We start from the raw sequence: 19,469 nt of genomic DNA on the forward strand, positions 1-19,469 counted from the left end.
ATCTGCTCCATTCTCATTCGTAAACCATGCCTAGACAAACACCGACTTCATCCATATCTTGAGGTTGACGCCGTGGATCCATTTCCTTTCCAACTAAATCTTCATGTCTACATCTCTCTCGGTCTAGAACCTCAGATCCCACCCAATGCCCGGTCCTAGTTTAGGTAGTTCGTCCGCCACACTCTGAACATCCTTGTCACCACGTCCGCTCAGGCAGATCACTAGTGTCTGATCCTTGCTCATCTGCTTAGCAACCTGCATGGCCCCAAAGATGGCATGGCTTGATTCCAGCGCAGGAATGATTCCTTCCGTCTCGCTGAGCGTGCGAAACCCTATCAATGCCTCTGAGTCGGTCGCACTGATGAAGTGGGCTCGAGAGATGTCTTTCCAATTCGACAACTCTGGTCCCACACCGGGGTAATCGAGGCCCGCCGAAATAGAGTGCGTGTCACTGATCTGTCCATGCTCGTTCTGCAACACGTACGTCCTCACACCGTGGAGAACGCCTATCGACCCACCTGAGAGTGTGGCAGAGTGTCTGCCTGTGTCAACACCCTCACCAGCTGCCTCAACACCAATCAACTTCACCGAAGGATCGGAGCTGAAGGGGAAGAACATGCCAACAGCATTACTTCCTCCACCGACACAGGCAATCACGGCGTCAGGAAGTCTGCCAGTGAGTTCCTTCATTTGTTCCTTGGTCTCCTGACCGATCACACTCTGGAAAGTGCGAACGATTGTCGGGAAGGGATGAGGGCCAATAGCCGAACCGATGATGTAGTGGGTGGTGTCGAGATCGACGACCCAAGCACGCAATGCCTCGTTGACTGCGTCTCGAAGAGTACGAGATCCTGCTTCCACCGCCACGACCTTGGCACCAAGAAGTTTCATGCGGAAGACATTGAGAGCTTGACGCCGTACGTCCTCAGCGCCCATGTACACAACACAGGCCATGCCAAATTTGGCGCAGACGGTTGCCGTTGCTACACCGTGCTGGCCTGCACCGGTCTCGGCGATGATGCGTGTCTTGCCCAATCGCCTTGCAAGAAGAATCTGCCCCAAGGCGTTGTTGATCTTGTGACTTCCAGTGTGATTCAGGTCCTCTCGTTTCAGGTATATCTGCGCACCGCCGACTCGTTCAGTCAGCCGATCGGCCAGATGCAGCGATGAAGGCCGACCCATGTAAGGGTAATATGATTTGTACTCCTTCCAGAATTCGGGGTCGTTTTTGGCTTTTTGGAAGCCCTCTTCGAGTTCCGCCAAGCAGTCCATTAATGATTCGGGAACATATTGTCCACCGAACTGGCCGAACCGGGCAGGAATGGCGTCAGGGTTCGGGGCTGTGCCATTTGTGGCCGAGTTGAGGGCATCGAGCTGGTCAGCAAGACCTGGTTCCGAAGGGACATCAGCGTCGGTGATAACCTTGTCGACTTGCACTTGATGGCCGTTGAGACCATTCGCCGCGGCATTGGGTTCCTTTGCAGACTTCATGGTCTCTACAATACCCACTTCCCTCGTTAGACCATCCGTCGTGTTGAAATCGCCGAGCTTCCTCCCAGTGACTTGGGAGCAATATTCTTGTACGGCTTTTGCCCGTTCACCTTGCTTCGCGTTGCCCAAAACCGTCACGATTTGACTACCAATCACCACTCCCTCAGCAATTTGCGAAACGCTCAGGAAGTGCTCCCTGGTGCTCACACCAAATCCGACCGCGGCAGGTATACCACCAGAATACTGATGTACCCTCTCCAGCAGCTCAGGAAGTTTGGTGTTCAACGTGCCGGTTGCGCCCGTGACGCCCATTCTAGACACGACGTAGATGAAGGAGTCGGCAATCTGACATAGCAGCTTCATTCTCTTCTCTGACGTCGCGGGGGCAATCAGCGGCACATAACTCAGCCCGGCCTTGGTGCAATTGTTGCGAAATCTTACTGCCTCTTCCGGGGGCAAATCGACCATGATAAATCCATTGACACCGGCCTCCTTGCAGTCTTTCAACATACGATCTTCTCCGTAGCGCAACAGTGGGTTATAGTAGCCCATGAAGAGAACGGGAACTTTTAGGCCCTTTTTCCTGGCGTCGCGGACGAATTGGAGGGTTGAGGTGACGGTAATGCCGTTTTCGAGGGCGATAGTGTTTGATTTTTGGATCGTGGGCCCGTCGGCAATGGGGTCTGTGAAGGGAAGCCCGAGTTCGATGATATCTAGAGGGAGATGTCAATACAGCACTTTGACCGATTGAGGGGTGGTTATTCCTCACCAACGCCACCGGCTTGTAGCCCGAGCATGATATCTGGGGTCTCTTCGGCGGTGGGATAACCCGCGGTGAAGTAGCCCACGAGGGCTGTTCTGCCCTCCTCCTTGCATCGGGCGAATGTCTCTTTGAGGGCCTGCATGATGGATGTGACGAGATGTCAAGGTTGAAAGGGAGTGGCTCTCAGGAAGAGAGGAAGGAAGAGGAGCGAGGAGAATTTAAAGACTTCAACGCACGGGTCTATCGTTGACTCACTCGGACGACTTGTGTTTTGGAGTGATAGTTGACCAGACCCGATATGACAGTGGGTATCTTTTATCTCAAGGACGAGTCAAGATTGCAGCGATGTGTAGGAGGTTCGGCAACATCAAGAAATCAGCCTCTCTCTGTCTCTCAAATTGTGGTGGTGCAGACAAGTCCTCGATTGCAATGGGCGGCCGCAACCCCGGTTGCGGGCCAAAGAAATTTTGCCGCAGTCGACAAAGTCAAAGAGGAGCTTTGGTGCTGGGTTGGTGGGTGGTTGGCGTCCCTGCATAAGCTTGACGAGTCTAGAAATGACTCCAGCCCCGCCGAGGTCGGCCCGCGCTCCCCTCGTCAGCCTCGTTGAACAGCCTCGCGCACCCATCGCGTGTCTCGTCTCGGAACGCATCTGTAACGGTCAACAAGACGTTCCCATTGTGCGCCTGGCGAAGAATAAGACAACTTGAGAGATACGAGCAAGAATGATAGCAGGATAGACCGCGTGTGAGCCAGCTCTTGCGGTACTATATGCGCCGCGACGACATAGAACAAGGCTGATGGCGGCTAATGCACTCGACCATCATCCGCTTCATCTCCACAAGCATCTCTGTCCCTTGCAGACCGACACTATGGCCACTAACGTATAGATTGTACCTCCCTATCATTCAATCTCTTTTGTGACTCATAAAGTCTGGCTTCGTGGATGCTGGTTCCTCATGCGCCCACTGCTTCGAGATGGTCGAGACATCCTCAACCCATCCATGTCCAACGTCGCAGTCTTCCAACCCATCTTCTCAGACTGCGGACGGGAAGTCTGTAATCTACCCTGGAAGAACATATGCACTTATCACTTTGGCCGCTTCACTAAGTCCTCCATATCTTCCAGAGTCTGAATGTGGGCAAGCTTGGGCTTGACCACTCCAACCTCTTGTACGCTCTCCGCCATACCGCTCTCAAGATCCTCTGGAACCACATTCACAACGCTCTCGACGACGCTATCCAGCTCTTTCGTCTTTTTCCTTCTCTCCCATATCTCCAGTCCCTTGTTGATACAGGCCGCTATCAACACGAGCACCGAATTCACAATGGCCCCCCACTGCCCTATCGCCATGTTCGCCTCATTCGCCGGCAGTCCTCCACGCAACAAGGTGATTTCATTGAACACAATGTTACACACCATGAGCGGCAAACACAAGATATCGATGGCCAACCCCAACATCAACCACGGAAAAACGAATGACGACAAGCCAAGCTTCCTCCAGGACCACCGTGACCGACGCATGTAGCCGAACAGTGCGAAGTAGCCACCATACCACTTCTCCATGCTCGCCTTGTACACCGATTTGCTAAACTGCTCTCGCTGGCCGGGTTGAATAAGATAGCTCATGACCAATTTCGTGCACATCATCGATGGGGTATGTTCCACCACGTCCATACTGAGCGCCGCGTAGGCTGCAAACTGGATCGGTCCGACCAACACATATGTGAGTGTCCTGTACTGCGAATTATCCAGAACCCCATGGGGGATGGCCATGATCTCAGATGTCTGTCTCATGGGCTTCGTGACGTTGAAGCATTTATAGGTGCAGTTTCCAAACGCCGGACTCATCGCCTTTTGTATGGGGTACTCCAATAGCATCCCCTGTGGAGTGTAACAGGCCGGCTCGGGCGGACTGATCGGCGTGTCAAAGAGTTCCGCTCTCCCAAAGATCAGACTGACGCCGACCAAACAACCCCAGCAGATCATGACGATGCGTGCGCGTGTCGCTCTCAGCGACGAACTCCAGTGGATTATTCCAATATAGGCGAGGGCTCCTGTGGATAAAACCGCCCACGCGGCCATGATGTCCAAGTCGTACACTCCGGTTTTACTCGTCACGAGGGTCATGAGATGGACCGCCGAGGTGCCCGCATATGTGAGCGCGCTGACGAGGGCGCCGACGATGAGCCATTCGGTCCTGCGCCCGAAAATGGCGAAAACCAAGGTTACATAGTAGAGGAGGCGAGGGAGGAGACCGTAGGTGCCAGAGATGGGATAGACGCAGTCGATTTCGGTGATTCGGCCTCCATAGCTGTTGTTGTTGTATGTTGTCTCGGAGAGACCTGACATGATCTCCAGAGATGCGATCAAGAGAGGTTGCGGATGTGGTTGAATGGAAGTTGATCCAAGACTTTGCTACTCGATGCTCGTTAGAGCTGGTCGGACGTGGTCACATTGTCGTCCAAGTATTTGGCATATTTGGCATATTTGGCATCTGCGATACAGCTCATGAGCTGGTATTGGCGGTGGCTTGAGGGCGCAAACGTTGATCCAAAGGACGACGACGAGGACGACGTTGTTGGATGAGAGGATGGAGAGATTTTTGACATTAAATCAATCGTGAAAGCTTGACAAGGCGCAGCATCTTGTCCTCATACCAGGATACCTGGTGAAGGGTTGCAATTACTACCTAGGTACGTCCCGAGGAACGTCATGGTTGGAAGCGGAATACGAGTACGAGCAGCCCTGCGAGCCTCGACAATTTCCATTGGTTGCTTCCCCCGTGCTGTCCGTGGCGATATCAAAGCCTCGGATTGGATCAAAAAGTGCCTGCCAATAACTCCAGGACCACGTCGAAAGGTGTAAGACGTGTCCCTCGCGCTGGATGTCTCAACCAAGTACTATATCCTGCCATTTTGGCCCCGGTTCGAGAGCCCTGTCCAAGGCCTCTGTCAATATCCGTCCCAGTCCTTCACGGTAATATATACCGTCTTTTCGGGAAACCAGCATAACCACATAAACGCCATAGTTCCGTCGTGCCAACAGGTCCTCCACATCATCCGGTAATGTGCCTTCCCAGATAGCTAATTCATCGTCGGTGAAATGACTTACCCTAGACATAACCAAGAAATCTAGGGGTGTTCCAACACGTGGCATCCAAGCCACATCAAGGTCAATAGTGCCACACCATAATCCGTTCCGATCCGCAATCCCTGCCCGGATCAGTCCAGGGTCCGCAGGAGCAGGTCGCACGGTCGACAAAGCGCTGGGCCCTGTAAGCCTCTTTCGCAAGGGTGAAATTACTGATTTGTGAATAAGCGCTGGCGAGGTAAGTTTGAACTGCACTGTGACTGTTCGAAAGTGTAATAGAGGAAGCATGGTGCTCAGGTTGTGGTGTGAAATCGGACCAAGGTATTGGGGACGGGGTATAGGTGGCTGTATCCGTTCATAGGCTTGTTTGGGGAATGTATGGATGCCGATTGCCTGGTCCGCATGCCATTCAATCCACGAGCGAGCCACTTCGGTGTATTTCCATTGTATTTCTCCCACCCAACCTGACCACGACCAACTTGGGAAGCCCGGCCGTCGAAACAGCCTTTTCGTCGACTCCCACAGCAATGACGGGTCCAACATTGTCTCCAATGCGCCATAGAATATTCTATCTCCTATTCGTTTTTCCAACACCAGCTGCACCCCTTCGAAGGCATTCAGGATGTCGTTGGGATTCGTCAACTCTCGCCGGGTATATAGCTCCACCGCCGATGTGAACTGGACAAAGGGTTTCTCCCGGAATATCCTGGTTGGCATGTCGATCGAGTCCAACGACCAGCCGTTAGACCGTGGCATCTCCATATCTTCGCAGAACGTGGTCCGCCGACATTGGTAGTATATCCGCCCATTGACGAACAACAGACACCGCCTCGAAAGCATTCTCTCCTGGAAAGTCCAAGCACGAGAATCCCATTGGGAGGTCGAAATATAATCTGCGAGAAGATGAGTATTCGATACCAGGGTCGCTGAATTCAGACTTACCTTCAGCAAGATGACACACCATTAGCCGCATGCCAGGTTTGACCTCTTCTATCTCCTGATGGAATGTTCGAGATTCTTTCCTCACTCCTGGGAGACCAGCATTCGCATCTTTCCCCGAACCCGCAACCACGGTCAGAGCGGCCCTGGCATACACCCAGTCGTCGTGATATTGAAATCCGTCATCATGCAGCAGTGCCAGACTATCCGTCCACAGATACTTCTCTTGTAGCATTTTGGTGAGCTTAATGGCGTCTTTGATCGTCCGAGGAAGCTTTTCCTTCTCGAGTGCACCCGGTTGTGACAATTTAGGGAGGTTCTTAGAGGTTGTAAACAGCTGGGCGAAGTTCTTACCCCAGAGATAACTCAGTGCGACATAGCGGGATGACTGGGGAGCCTCAACAATGCACATCTTGTCCACATCGATCGCACGAAAGACATCTTTCGGCTGGCCCAAGAGATCGGGATGTACCAGTGACTCTTCACATTCCAGGCCATGGTGGGTTTCGCAGTCGTGCAGCCACTGACGAAGTTGTTGGGGATCGAGCAGATCAGGCGAGACGATTCTGCGCCCAAAGAATTCTCGGCTGGGGGCGTCGTCCGCAAGGAGGACTATGTATCCATCTTTAAACGCTTGAGGGTCACTATATATCAGTAACCGTCGTGTCTTAGGCCTGAATATATGTTCCCACGGGCGATGAGGGTCAGGCCCTAAATCTTCCTGTCCATCTACCACCCATCGTGCGTAGCACAGCGGATCATCATCGGCGTGCAAACTCGGATTGCGTTGATCGGAAGGACGATCGGCTATCTCAAGCACTAGGCGACAATGAGGGCAGTGAGTTTTATGGCGGATCTGGGACAGCCTGCCCAAATATCGAGGCTTATGAGTTCTTTCAAATTCGCGGTTATCGTCTTGGACGTAGAACGAGTCAAGGTTCAAATCTAGACGCAGGCAAGTGTCGCACAGGTAGGATTGTTCTGGGGGGGTTCGATCATCCTGCGGACGATGTCAGTAAGGCGCAATTTTGGGGGGATTGCAGGGAAGGGAGCGCACCGTTGCTTTGATCCAGCTGGAGGGAAGACGTCCAAGATGTCTGAACTTTTTGGTCAAATTCAAGATCGAGGTATTCTGAGAACCCTCTGCGGGCTCAGGTGTCGACATCTGGGTGCATTTGTTTCCAGGTTGCAGTAGTGGGGACCTAGAAGGTGATTGAGATGGGGAAATCGATAGGGAGAGCGTTGGGCACCGCGGGCTGTCGCTTGCAGCCGACGCCGGGTCCTTCGCTGATGCAGAGCGGGAGGGGTACAAGGACGAACTGGACAAAGCCATTTGTAAGAGCCGCAAGCTTTGACTGAGAAATGAGGGGAGGGGGGAGAATTTCGATGGACAGGGTACGTCGAATCCCACAACAGGAGCAAGTCTAACAGCTGTACGAGGTTATGAAGATCGATGCCGGTCTCGAGGATTACATATATCCTCACCAACAACCCTTCAGTCCAACTGCGATCCCATATTTCCCTCACAACCAAGCAATCCTCCCAGCAGTCCTGATGACGAGGATGAAATCCCCCACGTCCCTCTCCTGAAAAACTACCTTGCACGAGTCCCAAATCCACAGGGGTGGCGGCGCCGTTGATGGGCTAGATGAGGCTATTGTGAAACAAAATCGACTGGTTAAAGCATCTGCTTGCCTTTTTCAGCTGCCTGCCATCATTGGCCTGAATTCCCAGGCGGAGTCGAATGTCTGTCACAGCCTACGATCCCTAACAAACTTCCCTTGTTGGCAGACAAGGCCACCCACCCGCCTCAAACAAGGCGAAACCTACAACGGCCCCCAACGGCCCACGCAAAACGGGAACTACGCTTCGGCCCTTCGTCCGCGGAAGCTGCCCGTTCGATGGAATCGATTACCTTACCCAAGCGCCGAGTAACGAGGTAGTCACCAGCTCACGATGAAAAAGTAGAGAACCTTATATGGGCTTCAAGATCACAATTTCATGAATATGGAGATGCTCAGGAGCAATCATGTGGTCTTAAATGAGAGCTCAGGCCTTTTGTAGTCTTTGAACCGAGTCGACAATCACACCAACAAAGTCATGTCCTGATTGGGGGTTCAATGGCGGCATTGGGCGCATGCGGTCGAGGTTCTCGACCTAAGACACCAATACGAAGTCATATCTCCCGGGGGTGCTTCGTTCTCAGCCTGCCTACAGGTATGGGTATATATCGCTTGCTCTATCCCTCCAACCATCAGGGCCATGATAACCCCGCGCTCGTTTCTTTCCGACACTGTTTTTCAGCCGCACGAAGGGAAACCGTGAAGTTGCGAGATACACGTTTCAGCACCCCTATCCAGACGTGTGACTGCCTTCCTCCAAGCCTGACAATATCAGCCATAAAAGATGCGCTGGATTGCCAGTTTCAAGGATTTGCAGCTTGATATTGTCGGTATCATTGCTGTGCTTGGAGAAGGCTCGATAACTCGAAATGCTCAGGCGACAAGTCTTTCTTGGTGGTCTACGCTACCTAGGCTTATGCCAGCTCCCCACGCCCTGCTTGAACATGAACGAAAATACCGACTGCCTACAGCTCCGGGTATCGTCGCTGGAGCATACAGCGGCATGATGAAAAGGGAACTTAATTTCTTCGCACAATTACTTCATCCAGAGCCGCTGGAAGATTACCAGGTTGAGCTTCTTCAGGTGATTGAGAAAAGAGGGCCTGCAGGAACATCGACCCATAGTCCATTCGGTCCCAAGAAGTATGGAGCCTTGTTCTGGATTTCAGTCGCCGGAAGTGCCCTGACTCTGGCTTTGGTCGGGCTCTCTATCTACTACCACGATGGTTTCTCCTTGCTGGCGACCATCATGCTGTCGATGGTGAGCTCGTTCGTAGGATTTGGCACTCACTGGAATCTGGTATTTCAACAACCAAGAGTGGAAGTTGGGCGGGAGGGGGTTATACCTCGCTCAGATGTCGTTATCTACTATCCTAATGTGAGTTTGGTGCTCTTTTATGTCAACTTGGATGCAGAAGATGCGGTGTGATTCTATGATTCGGACAAGCTTGACGAAGTCTGTTGCGTCTAGCTCTTCTCACCAGCGAGTAAGGCGGGTTAGAAAGGATGGTCGTCGAAAATACTGACTGGTATCAGGGCTCAATCCGAGTGATTCGTCCAACGTCCGAACAAATTGCGCTCCTGTATTTCCAGCTCGAGTACGCACAATATGCAATCAGCGGTAAGCTGCTGTCGCTATTGAAGCTGGCAAACGAATGACCCGCCTCAAAACAGACACTCTATATCGTACCCTCGCCCTATTGTCGACAGTCATGCTCATGACAGGAGTCGTGTGTCTGGCAAATGCGTCCAATATTCTCCAGGTGGCCTTTGCTGCTTCATATATCTTGCTGAATGTCCTCTACTGGGCCGTGTCTGCCCTGAACCCTTTCAGATACCACTGGCAACATGCATACGATGTCGAAATCATGCCAGTACAATATCCCCAGAATCAGGAATTCGACGCCCCAATTGCAATCTCAAGGGTGGATGAATTGGAAGGGAGAGTCAGAAAGGAGTGGCGCCAATTCCAAAAGGGCTGGGCCATAGAGAAAGGGCAAGGTGGGCAAGGCAGCGCGCATGGAGGAGCCAAGGCCGGTTTCAAGGGCAATGAGGAAGCGCGAGACCTCATCAGCGCGCTGTGGACCGCCATTGTTTTGACCGGTACGTCTCAATGGTTGAATGAAGCAACCTCGATAGCACCAATGAACGCTGCGTGGAAAGAGTGGCTCCGCGAAGCCGACACCGCAGTCCAACCCCGACCTGGGAGAGCCAACGATGAATGGGACGGGCGACATCGATTTCATCGCCGGCCACGGATCCAGACTGGCTTAGAATGGACTTTTACTCCGGCCACGCGAGACCAGGTGCGACTTTCTTCTCGCCAACGCCGCTCCAAGTTAAAGTCCTGGGATTATCAGGGACAACTTACTGGGATATTTGGTAAGCACGCACCTCGAACGAGGATGCCGCCTGAGGATGAGATCGTGTCGGGAGACGCCGAAGACACCGGTGGGCCTGCGGGTTGGGGGCAACATGGCGTAACTGACGAGGTGTAAAGTACGTCTGCACCTTGAAGGTTTCGACTCTGATTGCTTTGCCGTGGAGGAATCCCTGAAGATACTCGGAGTACGTGGTAAGATGAGGCAAAAATGTGTGAGATGGGCACTCTCCAAGAATGGAATTGAATTACTTCCCATCCAGAGGCGGACGAGGCGCGTCCCGTTTCTTCGCATGGCAATCCTACTTCTCTTATCGAGGGACGTTATACAAGGGATGTAAGTAATCTGATTAACCAGTCAACTCCAGCGTGGTGCCCTTTTCTTCCCATGGCTTTATATGACGAACAGCCAAACCCTCCCGTGAGTCCAACGAAATGCTATCCAACACAGTTGAAATTCAAGTCTCAATCCCGACACCAATCATCCCTCTACGGAAACCTCATCACATCATCGTCCCGACGTGGCTGTCCTGTCCATCACGAGCCGCCACGCCCTGGGCTCCACGCGAACAACCACGCCGTCTGCGTCGGCCGTCAGGACAAAGTAATCGAGCGCCTCGAACCCGTAGGTCTGCAAATCGACGGCTGTCCACGATTGGCAGCTGCCGCGAGGGAAGAAGAGCTCAGCGTCAAACGCCGCCAGCTCCGCCGCGCTGCTGGTCTGGTACACGGCACGCCAGGCCGTTTGGTTCCCCGCCGCGAGGTTTGTCGGGTATAGTCGGATCGTCGTGGTGGTGTTGTCAGATGAGCCGGCGAGGGCGGCGTAGCCGGTACTGGGACTGCGGACGTCGATGCCGCGCGCGACAAAGTCTGAGACGACGAGACCGTAGTCGTCGACGGAGAGGGTGATGGTGCTCGTGGCGTTGGCGTTGGATCCGGTCGAAGACGAGGATGACGACGTGTATGTCCCTGCGTATTTGAGCTCGGCGTCGCTGCGCCCGACCTCGGCCACACCTGGCACCAGCGCCTGCACCAGCGTCGAGAAAATCACCTGGATCGCCGCGATCGAGCTATCCGGACCCGCGAGGTTGATGGCCACGACGAGGTCGTAGTCCGGCACCAGCGCCAGTATGGCCGTGTAGTCGCCCAGGTTGCCGGTCTTGGTGTACAGGTCGATCAGGCGGCCGTCGGCCGTGAGGTTCTCGCCGCGCGCAATCTCCCACGGTGCCCCGACCGACACGCCCGGCGACGAGGTGAAGGTCTTGGGTTTCAGCCACGCGCGCGTCTTGGCTGGTGAGGCGAGGAGCTTTGAGGAGAGGATCGCTGTGCCGAAGGACAGGAGGTCGTTGTTGGTCGAGTATATCCCGCCGGAGCTGTACAGATCCCACCGTTACCATATGATCACCATCTTGTTTTTTGGGCCACCCAACCCAACTCAACCCCCTCACTCTCAGGGGAGGAATTCAGGAGCCTGTGTCTTGTGAAAGAGGACGACTGTACTCACCTATTCTCATACCCCAGCGGTGTCCCCCACCAATTCGTCTCGGCGGGGATGAATCCCAGGGACGTGTTGGCGGGAGCCCCGAGGGACGTGCGACGCAGGTCCGCGGGCCCAAAGACCGCGTCTTCCAGGTACGCGGCGTACGTCTTTCCGGTGACGTTCTCGATGACGCGCCCGAGCAGCGCGTAGCCGATGTTCGAGTAAACGGGGGTGGTCGAGGGGCCGTACACGGGCGGCCGGCGGGCGAAGTTGTTGAAGAAGTCTGAAGTCATTTGACAGAGATGGGTCAGTCACACCGAGTAAGTCATCGTCAACAACCACCCCCCTAGGATATGGAAGCACAATGGGGAGAAGAAATAACATACCGTTCCAGCTACAACCAGAAGTGCCGGGCGCGCCGCTGCATGACAGCGAGTTTTGGGAGCGAGTCAGTGGAGGGAGGCCAGTCTCATCCGTGATGCCGGGCGTGTATGGGATGACGCTGTTTGTGACTGCGATTGAAATCCATGGGTCAGTCCAGAACAAATCAATCCAGTTCTTCTCCCTTCACGGCCTTTTTTTTCTCTTCTTCTTTCTCCCCCAATGGCACAAGACCAAAGTCTTCTTGAATCCCTGAGTCTTCGGAAATGGCGAACATGTGACAATGTGACAATGTGACAATGTGACAATGTGACAATGTGACGGGAACAACACGTACGGTCTGCACCAATCCCACCCAAATGGCTCGCCAGGGCATCCACCGTGACACTGTCCCAATCGACCCTCGTCAACGGGTCATCGTGGCTCCCGTCCATCTGCGCGAGCCGCGGCACATATTTCGTGATCGGGTCCGCGAGGTTGATTTTCCCCTGGAGCTGGAGGATCGACAGCGCGGTGAAGAGCTTCGTCGCGCTGCCGATCGCGTACACGGTGTCGCCGTCGACCTTGTGCGTGCCGCTCGTGTTGAACGTCGTGGGCGTGTGGTGGAAGCTCAACACTGGGGCGGGTTCGTGGATGGAGCGCACGCCCACGGACAGCCCCGTGGCGTTGAGTTGCGAGCTGTAAGCTTGGAGTTGCGTGGTGATGGCCGCGAGGACTTGGGAGAGTGTAGAGTTCTTGTTATTGTTGTTGTGCGTCAGGCTCGTTGGCGCGGGTAGGATGGGGCCTAGGGGTGGGCATTGGAGTTGGGCGAGAAGGAGGGTGGCGTGGAGTAAAATGATGAGAGCGAGCTTGTGATGCCAGAGGATAGCCATGGCAGGCAAGAAAATAAGAAAATAAGACAAAGGGCTAGGTGAGAAGAGCGAAACCGATGCTCGTTACTAAAAGAGTAAAAGATTGCTGTCAAGGAAAGAATGCTGTATGTGGTGAAACACCGTCTCATCAAGGCGAGCGAGGGCACATCGTCCTTATATACAGTAATATAGAGCTGCCTGCTCCTCCGCCACCAGTGAAACCAACAAACCCACAAACCCACAGACCGTCTGTGCGATGCATCTCGCGTTGGAACCATGAATAGAGCGTCGTCGAGTCGACCCTAGATCAAGATCAAGATCAGGAAGCAGACGACAAACCTCGAGGCCATACCCTCAACCGATCCAGGCATGGATGGGTGGACGGACCACCGGGGGAAATGGTACTGCAATATCTGTAACAGTATGCACTTGGCCGCGTCTGGGGAACAGTACGAGCTGAATGGAGCAGTATGTACCTTGCTCGGACTCAGCGCCCGATCGCACGTTAGACATTCAATAGGTAGGTTCGTAGGTAGGTGGGGTATGTAGAGGCCCAATCTCGCCTTGCCATGTGGTGACATTATTTTGTGGCGCAGAGACTGACTTCCTGAGTGACAAGGCGAGGACAAGGACTAGGTACGTAAGTCGTAGGTAGAGGGAGGAATGATCTGTTCGTCACCAACAGCACGACCTACCTACCTAATTACCTACATAGGTGCTCGTAAGTCGTACATCAAGGAAGGCTGTGAGGGAGATGAGGAAGGATTGAGTACGAGCACCATTGCACGAGTAGGGATGAGAAGATGCTCGCGTATCGGAAACCGCGCCGGATGGGGAAATGCCGGCAAGGCTGTGGGATGGAGTCGATGCGATGGGACGATGGGTCTGACTCTGTGTCACGAATGGGTATGGTGCCAGCTAGGGGTTTTGCTGGATTGAAATAGAAAGGGGGCTGATATCTACCTTATACCTTATACTCGATATTAGACCCAGACGTGAATGATGCTTCCATCAAAACGGTCATGATAAAGCTTCAAAGTGCAAGTCGTGTACTGTATGCCACCAACATTCACTCCCCAATTGCCAGAGTCTCTCGCCAGCTCCGCCACCGTTCGGGACTGGCCGCGTCGTAAACGAGATACGCCACGTCTACAAACGTCTTTCCATCCCTACGATAGTTCAGTCCAGCGTGGACGTCGAAAAAGTGCTTTCCCGCCACATCTCTGGCGAACCCTCCATCTCCCTCTCCTAAACCTGCGACGAGACCCTCCTCAAGCTCAATGACCCGTGCGGCAATACAGGTCAATTCGGATCGATACCACAATCCTTCCTTGGCGCCTGTCAGAAACATCATCTCCAGAGCTTTCCTGCGCACCGCGGGGTCTCGACACTTGATCGCGGTCAGGTAGAGGGGGGCCAGGAAGGACATTTCAAAGGAAAAGCCCGTGGCTTCGTCTTTGAGGGGAAATCGTGTGAGGCCTTCCTCGGCCGCGAGGACGATTCCTCTAAAGTCGTCGAGGTGGTCTGCATGGTTGAGGTGCGCTGGGTCGAGCCTCGCGTAGGCGCCGACCTTGGTGATCAGGTAGTGGGCGCGTAGGATCAGATGGGCTTGCGGGTGTTGAGCCGCACTCGGTGCCAGCTGTGCGCTCACCTTCTCCCAGTTCCTGCGCCAATTCTCGAGAAGAATCTGGGCGGCTTGTTGCTCGCTCTCCAAGAAAGCTTTGGCCGCGGAAACATGTGTCGGAGACGAACTCGAATACACCCGGAAGACCTCCACTCTTAAGCCCTGAACACGCTCCAAAATCTTGTGCAGGCAATCTCTTGCTCCTTCTATGCTATCAAAGTCCGGCAGCCAGGAAGACACAGATATCAGAGATTGCTGCGATGACGGTCGAGGCAGCTGACGTCCAAACATCTTTGCCAGAAGCCAAAGTCGATCAAACGCCTTCACCAAGCTCGGATCTATTGACACTGTCGTGGAAGCAGACTGATTGTTCAGAGTCTCGGCGACCATGCTACATCCCTTGGAGATCAGAGAAATCCCAGTGTCATCGTTCATGCGGTAGAACTCGAGGCAAATGAAGATGATACACGAGAGAAGAGCGACGTGAGCCGCCTGCGGTGTGCTCGGCTCCTGCAGCGAATCTGACAATGCAACGATGGATTTGTTGTAGTATCGTAGTGCTTGTCGACAGTGAGCACAAACACAGTCGGACGCATGCTGTCCACCACCATCTTGGCCGTGTCTGAACAGGTTCCCCAGGGCAAAGATCCCATTCCGGACAGTCGGCTCGGTATCGGCGGCCTGGAGCATCAGCTTCTGCCACAACTCCGTGTCAAAGGCGCCCCCCAAGGTGGATGCGATTCGGTGGGAGTAGAACCCGTAGGCTTGCCATTCAGACGGGGTAGCGCGAAAAGCCGAGAGCAGGGACGAAGAGTTGTTGAGATGGGGAGGAGTCGTTGCTTTGGCAGGACTCGCGACAACTTCTTGAACCACTGAGAGTTGATAGCCCTCACACACCCGACCTGCTTTGGCGCATCGAGAGCACGAAGGCTTCTCCAGAGAACACTTGACCCGTCGCCGTTTGCAGGTTACACAACCGGTGCGAGTCTTTGGACCATGTCTGCCGAGGCCAGCAGTCGCCATTTCGACAACAAATGCAAAAGATACAAAAGCTCGAGGTCGTCGGGGGCCTGCTTGAGGGGACTTCGCCTAGTGTTACATATATCCATGGCCAACATGTTTCACTAGGCCTGGATGGGCTATAGCATGGACTATAGCGGGTGGCCTGATGCAACGCTTGAGCATGGTGTAGTGGCGGCCTTGTCGGCTCATAACTGCGTTGTAAGTATTCGATATACAGAGGATGCTCAAGATAGAAATGAAGACTTACCATACTCGACTTGTATCTCACACTGGCGTGGATTCGGAACATGCTATGTGACAATAAGCTTTGATAACATATGCCCGACTGATGTCCAAGGGCGGACGGACATGTCCGTGTACAGAAGCCCATAAATAACGTGCTGAGCCCATGATGGAGCAGCACAAACCTCGAGGCCTCATATAGCAAAAGACGACTGACTCTCTAAAGACCGGAAATTGGTGTCTTTGCGACAATGTCTATCTCGCAGTCCAACGAGGAACGCCTGAAGTCGAGGAAGCCCTTGCCCACTCCTCAACCAGCATATCTACCTACAGCCGGTTCGCCCTTGACAGTCAACCCAGAGTTGTATCAATCAATTCAACAAAGTCCTCGGGAACTTGTCGAGTCGTTTGTCTTGCCTATCCGTTCAGGTCGTGCTTGGAAGGCCCCAGCCAAGAGTATTGTCCGAATCAGCACGCCCGAAGGGCCTCAAGTTGGTAAGGAAGAGGAGTCTTGATGGAGGATCAGGTTCTGACATTCTGGTAGGCGATTTGAACATCTGGAATGCGAATAACCCTCGCGAGAGGTTCTGGGCGTCGCGGACCAAACAGCTCCATTCGTCCCACGTTACCACATATGATCGCCTCTGGTCCTGCCTACCGTATATGCGTCCTCTGTGCACCATCATCTCTGATTCTCTCTCCTGGTATGGAGTGGATGAGACCGGAGGTAGAGTCCACGACCTTCTAGGCACCAGATGCGACCCGTATATCAACACCCTGCTCTCCGGACCTGAAGCATCGTACGACTATCATTGTCACTCCAACCTCACAAGAGCTGTCCTGCCGTTCGGCCTCAACGAATCAGATATTCACGACGTCATCAACTTGTTCCAGGTAACGGGCCTGGATTCGCGGGGGAGATACTTTATGAATCCGTGTCCTGCTCAACCAGGCGATTATATCGAATTCTTTGCGGAGCAGGACCTCCTGATGGCGCTGTCGACCTGTCCAGGTGGAGATCTGTCCTTGTGGGGTTTCGGGAGTGACAGCGAGAAGGAAATGATCAAATGCTGCCGCCCGCTCAAAGTCGAGGTGTTTGAACTGGTCGAGGAAAGCAGCATTTTGGCGGGAAAGTGGCAAGAGGGCCGTCGTCCAGACTACCGGGGTGTCCATGGCATGACAGTGCCAGAAGGCGAAGTGAGAACATAGCCCAATGTGTTAGGGCCGGGCCAGTGAGCCTTGCGTAGCCAGAGTGCGTTTCAGCGAGCAGCCATTTCCTGCTAACCCGTAGTCTCTGTCACTTAATTTAGCTTCTTAAAAACGACGTTCAAGGCATCCTCGAGGATGGCAAGCCCTTTGTTGATCTCCTCGTGCGAGATCACAAGTGGAGGAACAATTCTGAGGACACCGTCCCCTGCAGTGATAATTAGAAGACCCCTTTCTCGTGCAGCAGTTATGACCTCTGTCGCTTTCTCCTTTGCGGAGTCGGACAGCTGATAACCGACAATAAGACCTTTGCCCCTGACTTCTGAGAAGACGCCCGGGAACTTTTCCTTCATAGTTTCAAAGGCGCTGAAGAAGAGAGTCGACTTGATTCGAACTTCTTCCTGTAATTGAGGCTTGGCGAGTCGACCAAAGACGTGATGAGCGACTCGGCAAGCCAAAGGATTGCCGCCAAAGGTTGTTCCGTGGTCGCCCGTCTTGATGTACGGAGCGACGGTCTTGCCTGACACGAGGGTGGCTCCAATAGGGATACCGTTGCCCAAAGCTTTGGCGGTTGTTAGAATATCGGGGTGCACGCCAGATGCAGTGTATGCCCAGAGGTCTCCAGTCCTTGACAGGCCACATTGAATCTCGTCGAATATGAGAATCGCACCGACCTCGTCACACCGCTTGCGAAGGGCCTGAAGGAACGCCGGGGTGGCAACATTGACACCCCCTTCACCCTGAATTGGTTCGACAATCACTCCTGCAGTGTTCTCGGTGATCAACTCTTGAACACCCTCAACGTCATTGAACTTTCCATAACGGAACCCAGACAACATGGGACCAAACGGAGCCTGGTATTTCTTGTTCGGAGTGGCCGAGAGCGAGCCATAAGTGCGGCCATGGAAAGATCCATGAAATGACACAATGTCTCGCTGCTTTGTCTCTGGATCTTTTGCATAGGTCACCTTGCGAGCAAATTTCAGCGCGGCTTCGTTGGCCTCAGAGCCCGAATTTGAGATAAAGACCTGAGTCAGAGGCGAACCAGGCGATTGCTTCTGGGTCTCCTCGATCAAGGCTTTGGAGAGTGTTGGGGTCCAGGGGTTGTGATAGAGGTTAGATGCATGGATCAATCGTTGTGCCTGGTGGGCGATCAGTCTGGTAATTTCAGGATCGTTGTGGCCCAAAGAAGTAACTGCTATGCCAGCAGTGAAATCCAGATATTGTCTATTTTCATTATCATACAAAGTACACCCTTCTCCTTGTACCATCATTGGCGGGGGTCGAACATAGGTAGGGACCATATAGGGAGTCGACTGGTTCAGAAATGTCGCCGTCGGCGAGTCGGAGGAAGGGTCTGGGTTGGGTACAGAGACTTCGTGACGAATCTGGGTGTCATCTTGAACGGGAATACTGGAAGAAGTGGGCACAGCAGTAGCAGCACTGGCATATCGTCGCGAAGTCAGGGAAGCTCGTTGTGAGGGAGCAGCAAGCTTGGAGAGTTGAGAGCAAGCTACTCTCTTGCTTAGGGAGAAGGCCATTTTGGGCACGATGGTAACAGCAATGACAAAATTATTGAAGACCTTGCTCCTCTTCTCAGAGCAGTTCGAAAGCAAACCAGTCTATGAAGGAGATAAATAGTCAGTTAGTGTCTATTGGAGAATTTTTCATTGAGTCACGCCGCAGTCAGTACTTTTTGCCTGCAATATTTTTTTTCTGGAGGCTCAATGCGGGGAAATCCGGCAAGCGGCGCCAGTGGGAGCCTCGCGGGCGCAACTAGTGAAGCGGCCTGCGCCCTACAGGCAGCATGCATCGTGTACGAGGTACCAAGGACCTCATCACTTCGACCTCACACCAGTACCATCTCCTCCATGTCACTCCGAATCAACTCGAGTCCCTTCTCCAACCAAACAACCAGCACTGGCCCTATAATAAGCTCAATCTCCATCTGAGACCAATGCATTCCAGATCCAAGAGTATTACGAGGCCCTTATGCAGGTTCTGCAAGGGGAGCCCCGATCCGCAATGCAGTTGAGAACTCAGCCGGACACTCCATCCACCCATGTCTCATGCCACTGGAATGTGAGTGCCATATCCGTACTTGTCTCAAGCCACAGCCGGTCTCTCGGCCTCCTTGCAATATCAACTGCATCGAATACGAAGATCCAGCCTTGACGACAGTTAAGTCCCTGATTCACATGAGCCGTCGACTTCTGCTCGCCATGGCGCTCGGGACCGAATTTGGCGGCGCAGTCTACGGTATCCTGCAATATGGGCCAATATGTAACACATGTCGAGATTGGACCGCAAGAATCGTGCTCTGGACTTCTATTTTCTGCTCGAATCCATTTCTAAACCCCCTGTCCGGTCTCGATTTGTCTGAGATTGTTGACAAC

At 53.4% G+C, this 19,469-nt stretch overlaps 8 protein-coding genes across 8 annotated transcripts; 2 read left to right on the top strand and 6 right to left on the bottom strand.

The window, feature by feature from the left end:
- Positions 1-123: 123 nt before the first annotated feature.
- Positions 124-2,396, bottom strand: AYO20_00567 (tryptophan synthase; the record flags this gene model as incomplete). The annotated part of the gene is made up of 2 exons (XM_022638876.1): positions 124-2,204; positions 2,261-2,396. The coding sequence occupies 2 exons, from the start codon at positions 2,394-2,396 to the stop codon at positions 124-126; spliced, it is 2,217 nt and encodes a 738-aa protein (XP_022505159.1).
- Positions 2,397-3,341: 945 nt separating this feature from the next.
- AYO20_00568 (hypothetical protein) lies at positions 3,342-4,604 on the bottom strand (the record flags this gene model as incomplete). The annotated part of the gene is made up of 1 exon (XM_022638877.1): positions 3,342-4,604. The coding sequence occupies one exon, from the start codon at positions 4,602-4,604 to the stop codon at positions 3,342-3,344; it is 1,263 nt and encodes a 420-aa protein (XP_022505160.1).
- Positions 4,605-4,684: 80 nt separating this feature from the next.
- Positions 4,685-7,449, bottom strand: AYO20_00569 (hypothetical protein; the record flags this gene model as incomplete). The annotated part of the gene is made up of 4 exons (XM_022638878.1): positions 4,685-4,881; positions 5,243-6,238; positions 6,288-7,284; positions 7,342-7,449. The coding sequence occupies 4 exons, from the start codon at positions 7,447-7,449 to the stop codon at positions 4,685-4,687; spliced, it is 2,298 nt and encodes a 765-aa protein (XP_022505161.1).
- Positions 7,450-8,690: 1,241 nt separating this feature from the next.
- AYO20_00570 (hypothetical protein) lies at positions 8,691-10,404 on the top strand (the record flags this gene model as incomplete). Its single annotated transcript, XM_022638879.1, has 3 exons — positions 8,691-9,167; positions 9,443-9,527; positions 9,581-10,404. The coding sequence occupies 3 exons, from the start codon at positions 8,691-8,693 to the stop codon at positions 10,402-10,404; spliced, it is 1,386 nt and encodes a 461-aa protein (XP_022505162.1).
- Positions 10,405-10,794: 390 nt separating this feature from the next.
- Positions 10,795-13,019, bottom strand: AYO20_00571 (hypothetical protein; the record flags this gene model as incomplete). The annotated part of the gene is made up of 4 exons (XM_022638880.1): positions 10,795-11,659; positions 11,791-12,049; positions 12,153-12,278; positions 12,485-13,019. 4 exons carry the CDS (start codon positions 13,017-13,019, stop codon positions 10,795-10,797), a joined length of 1,785 nt encoding a protein of 594 aa, XP_022505163.1.
- Positions 13,020-14,067: 1,048 nt separating this feature from the next.
- On the bottom strand, positions 14,068-15,645 carry AYO20_00572 (hypothetical protein; the record flags this gene model as incomplete). Its single annotated transcript, XM_022638881.1, has 1 exon — positions 14,068-15,645. One exon carries the CDS (start codon positions 15,643-15,645, stop codon positions 14,068-14,070), a length of 1,578 nt encoding a protein of 525 aa, XP_022505164.1.
- Positions 15,646-16,118: 473 nt separating this feature from the next.
- AYO20_00573 (hypothetical protein) lies at positions 16,119-17,076 on the top strand (the record flags this gene model as incomplete). The annotated part of the gene is made up of 2 exons (XM_022638882.1): positions 16,119-16,362; positions 16,412-17,076. The coding sequence occupies 2 exons, from the start codon at positions 16,119-16,121 to the stop codon at positions 17,074-17,076; spliced, it is 909 nt and encodes a 302-aa protein (XP_022505165.1).
- Positions 17,077-17,168: 92 nt separating this feature from the next.
- Positions 17,169-18,614, bottom strand: AYO20_00574 (hypothetical protein; the record flags this gene model as incomplete). The annotated part of the gene is made up of 1 exon (XM_022638883.1): positions 17,169-18,614. One exon carries the CDS (start codon positions 18,612-18,614, stop codon positions 17,169-17,171), a length of 1,446 nt encoding a protein of 481 aa, XP_022505166.1.
- Between the last annotated feature and the right edge of the window lie 855 nt (positions 18,615-19,469).

Source organism: Fonsecaea nubica, assembly GCF_001646965.1.
Source record: "Fonsecaea nubica strain CBS 269.64 chromosome Unknown Scaff2, whole genome shotgun sequence".
Classification (NCBI taxonomy): Eukaryota; Fungi; Ascomycota; class Eurotiomycetes; order Chaetothyriales; family Herpotrichiellaceae; genus Fonsecaea; species Fonsecaea nubica.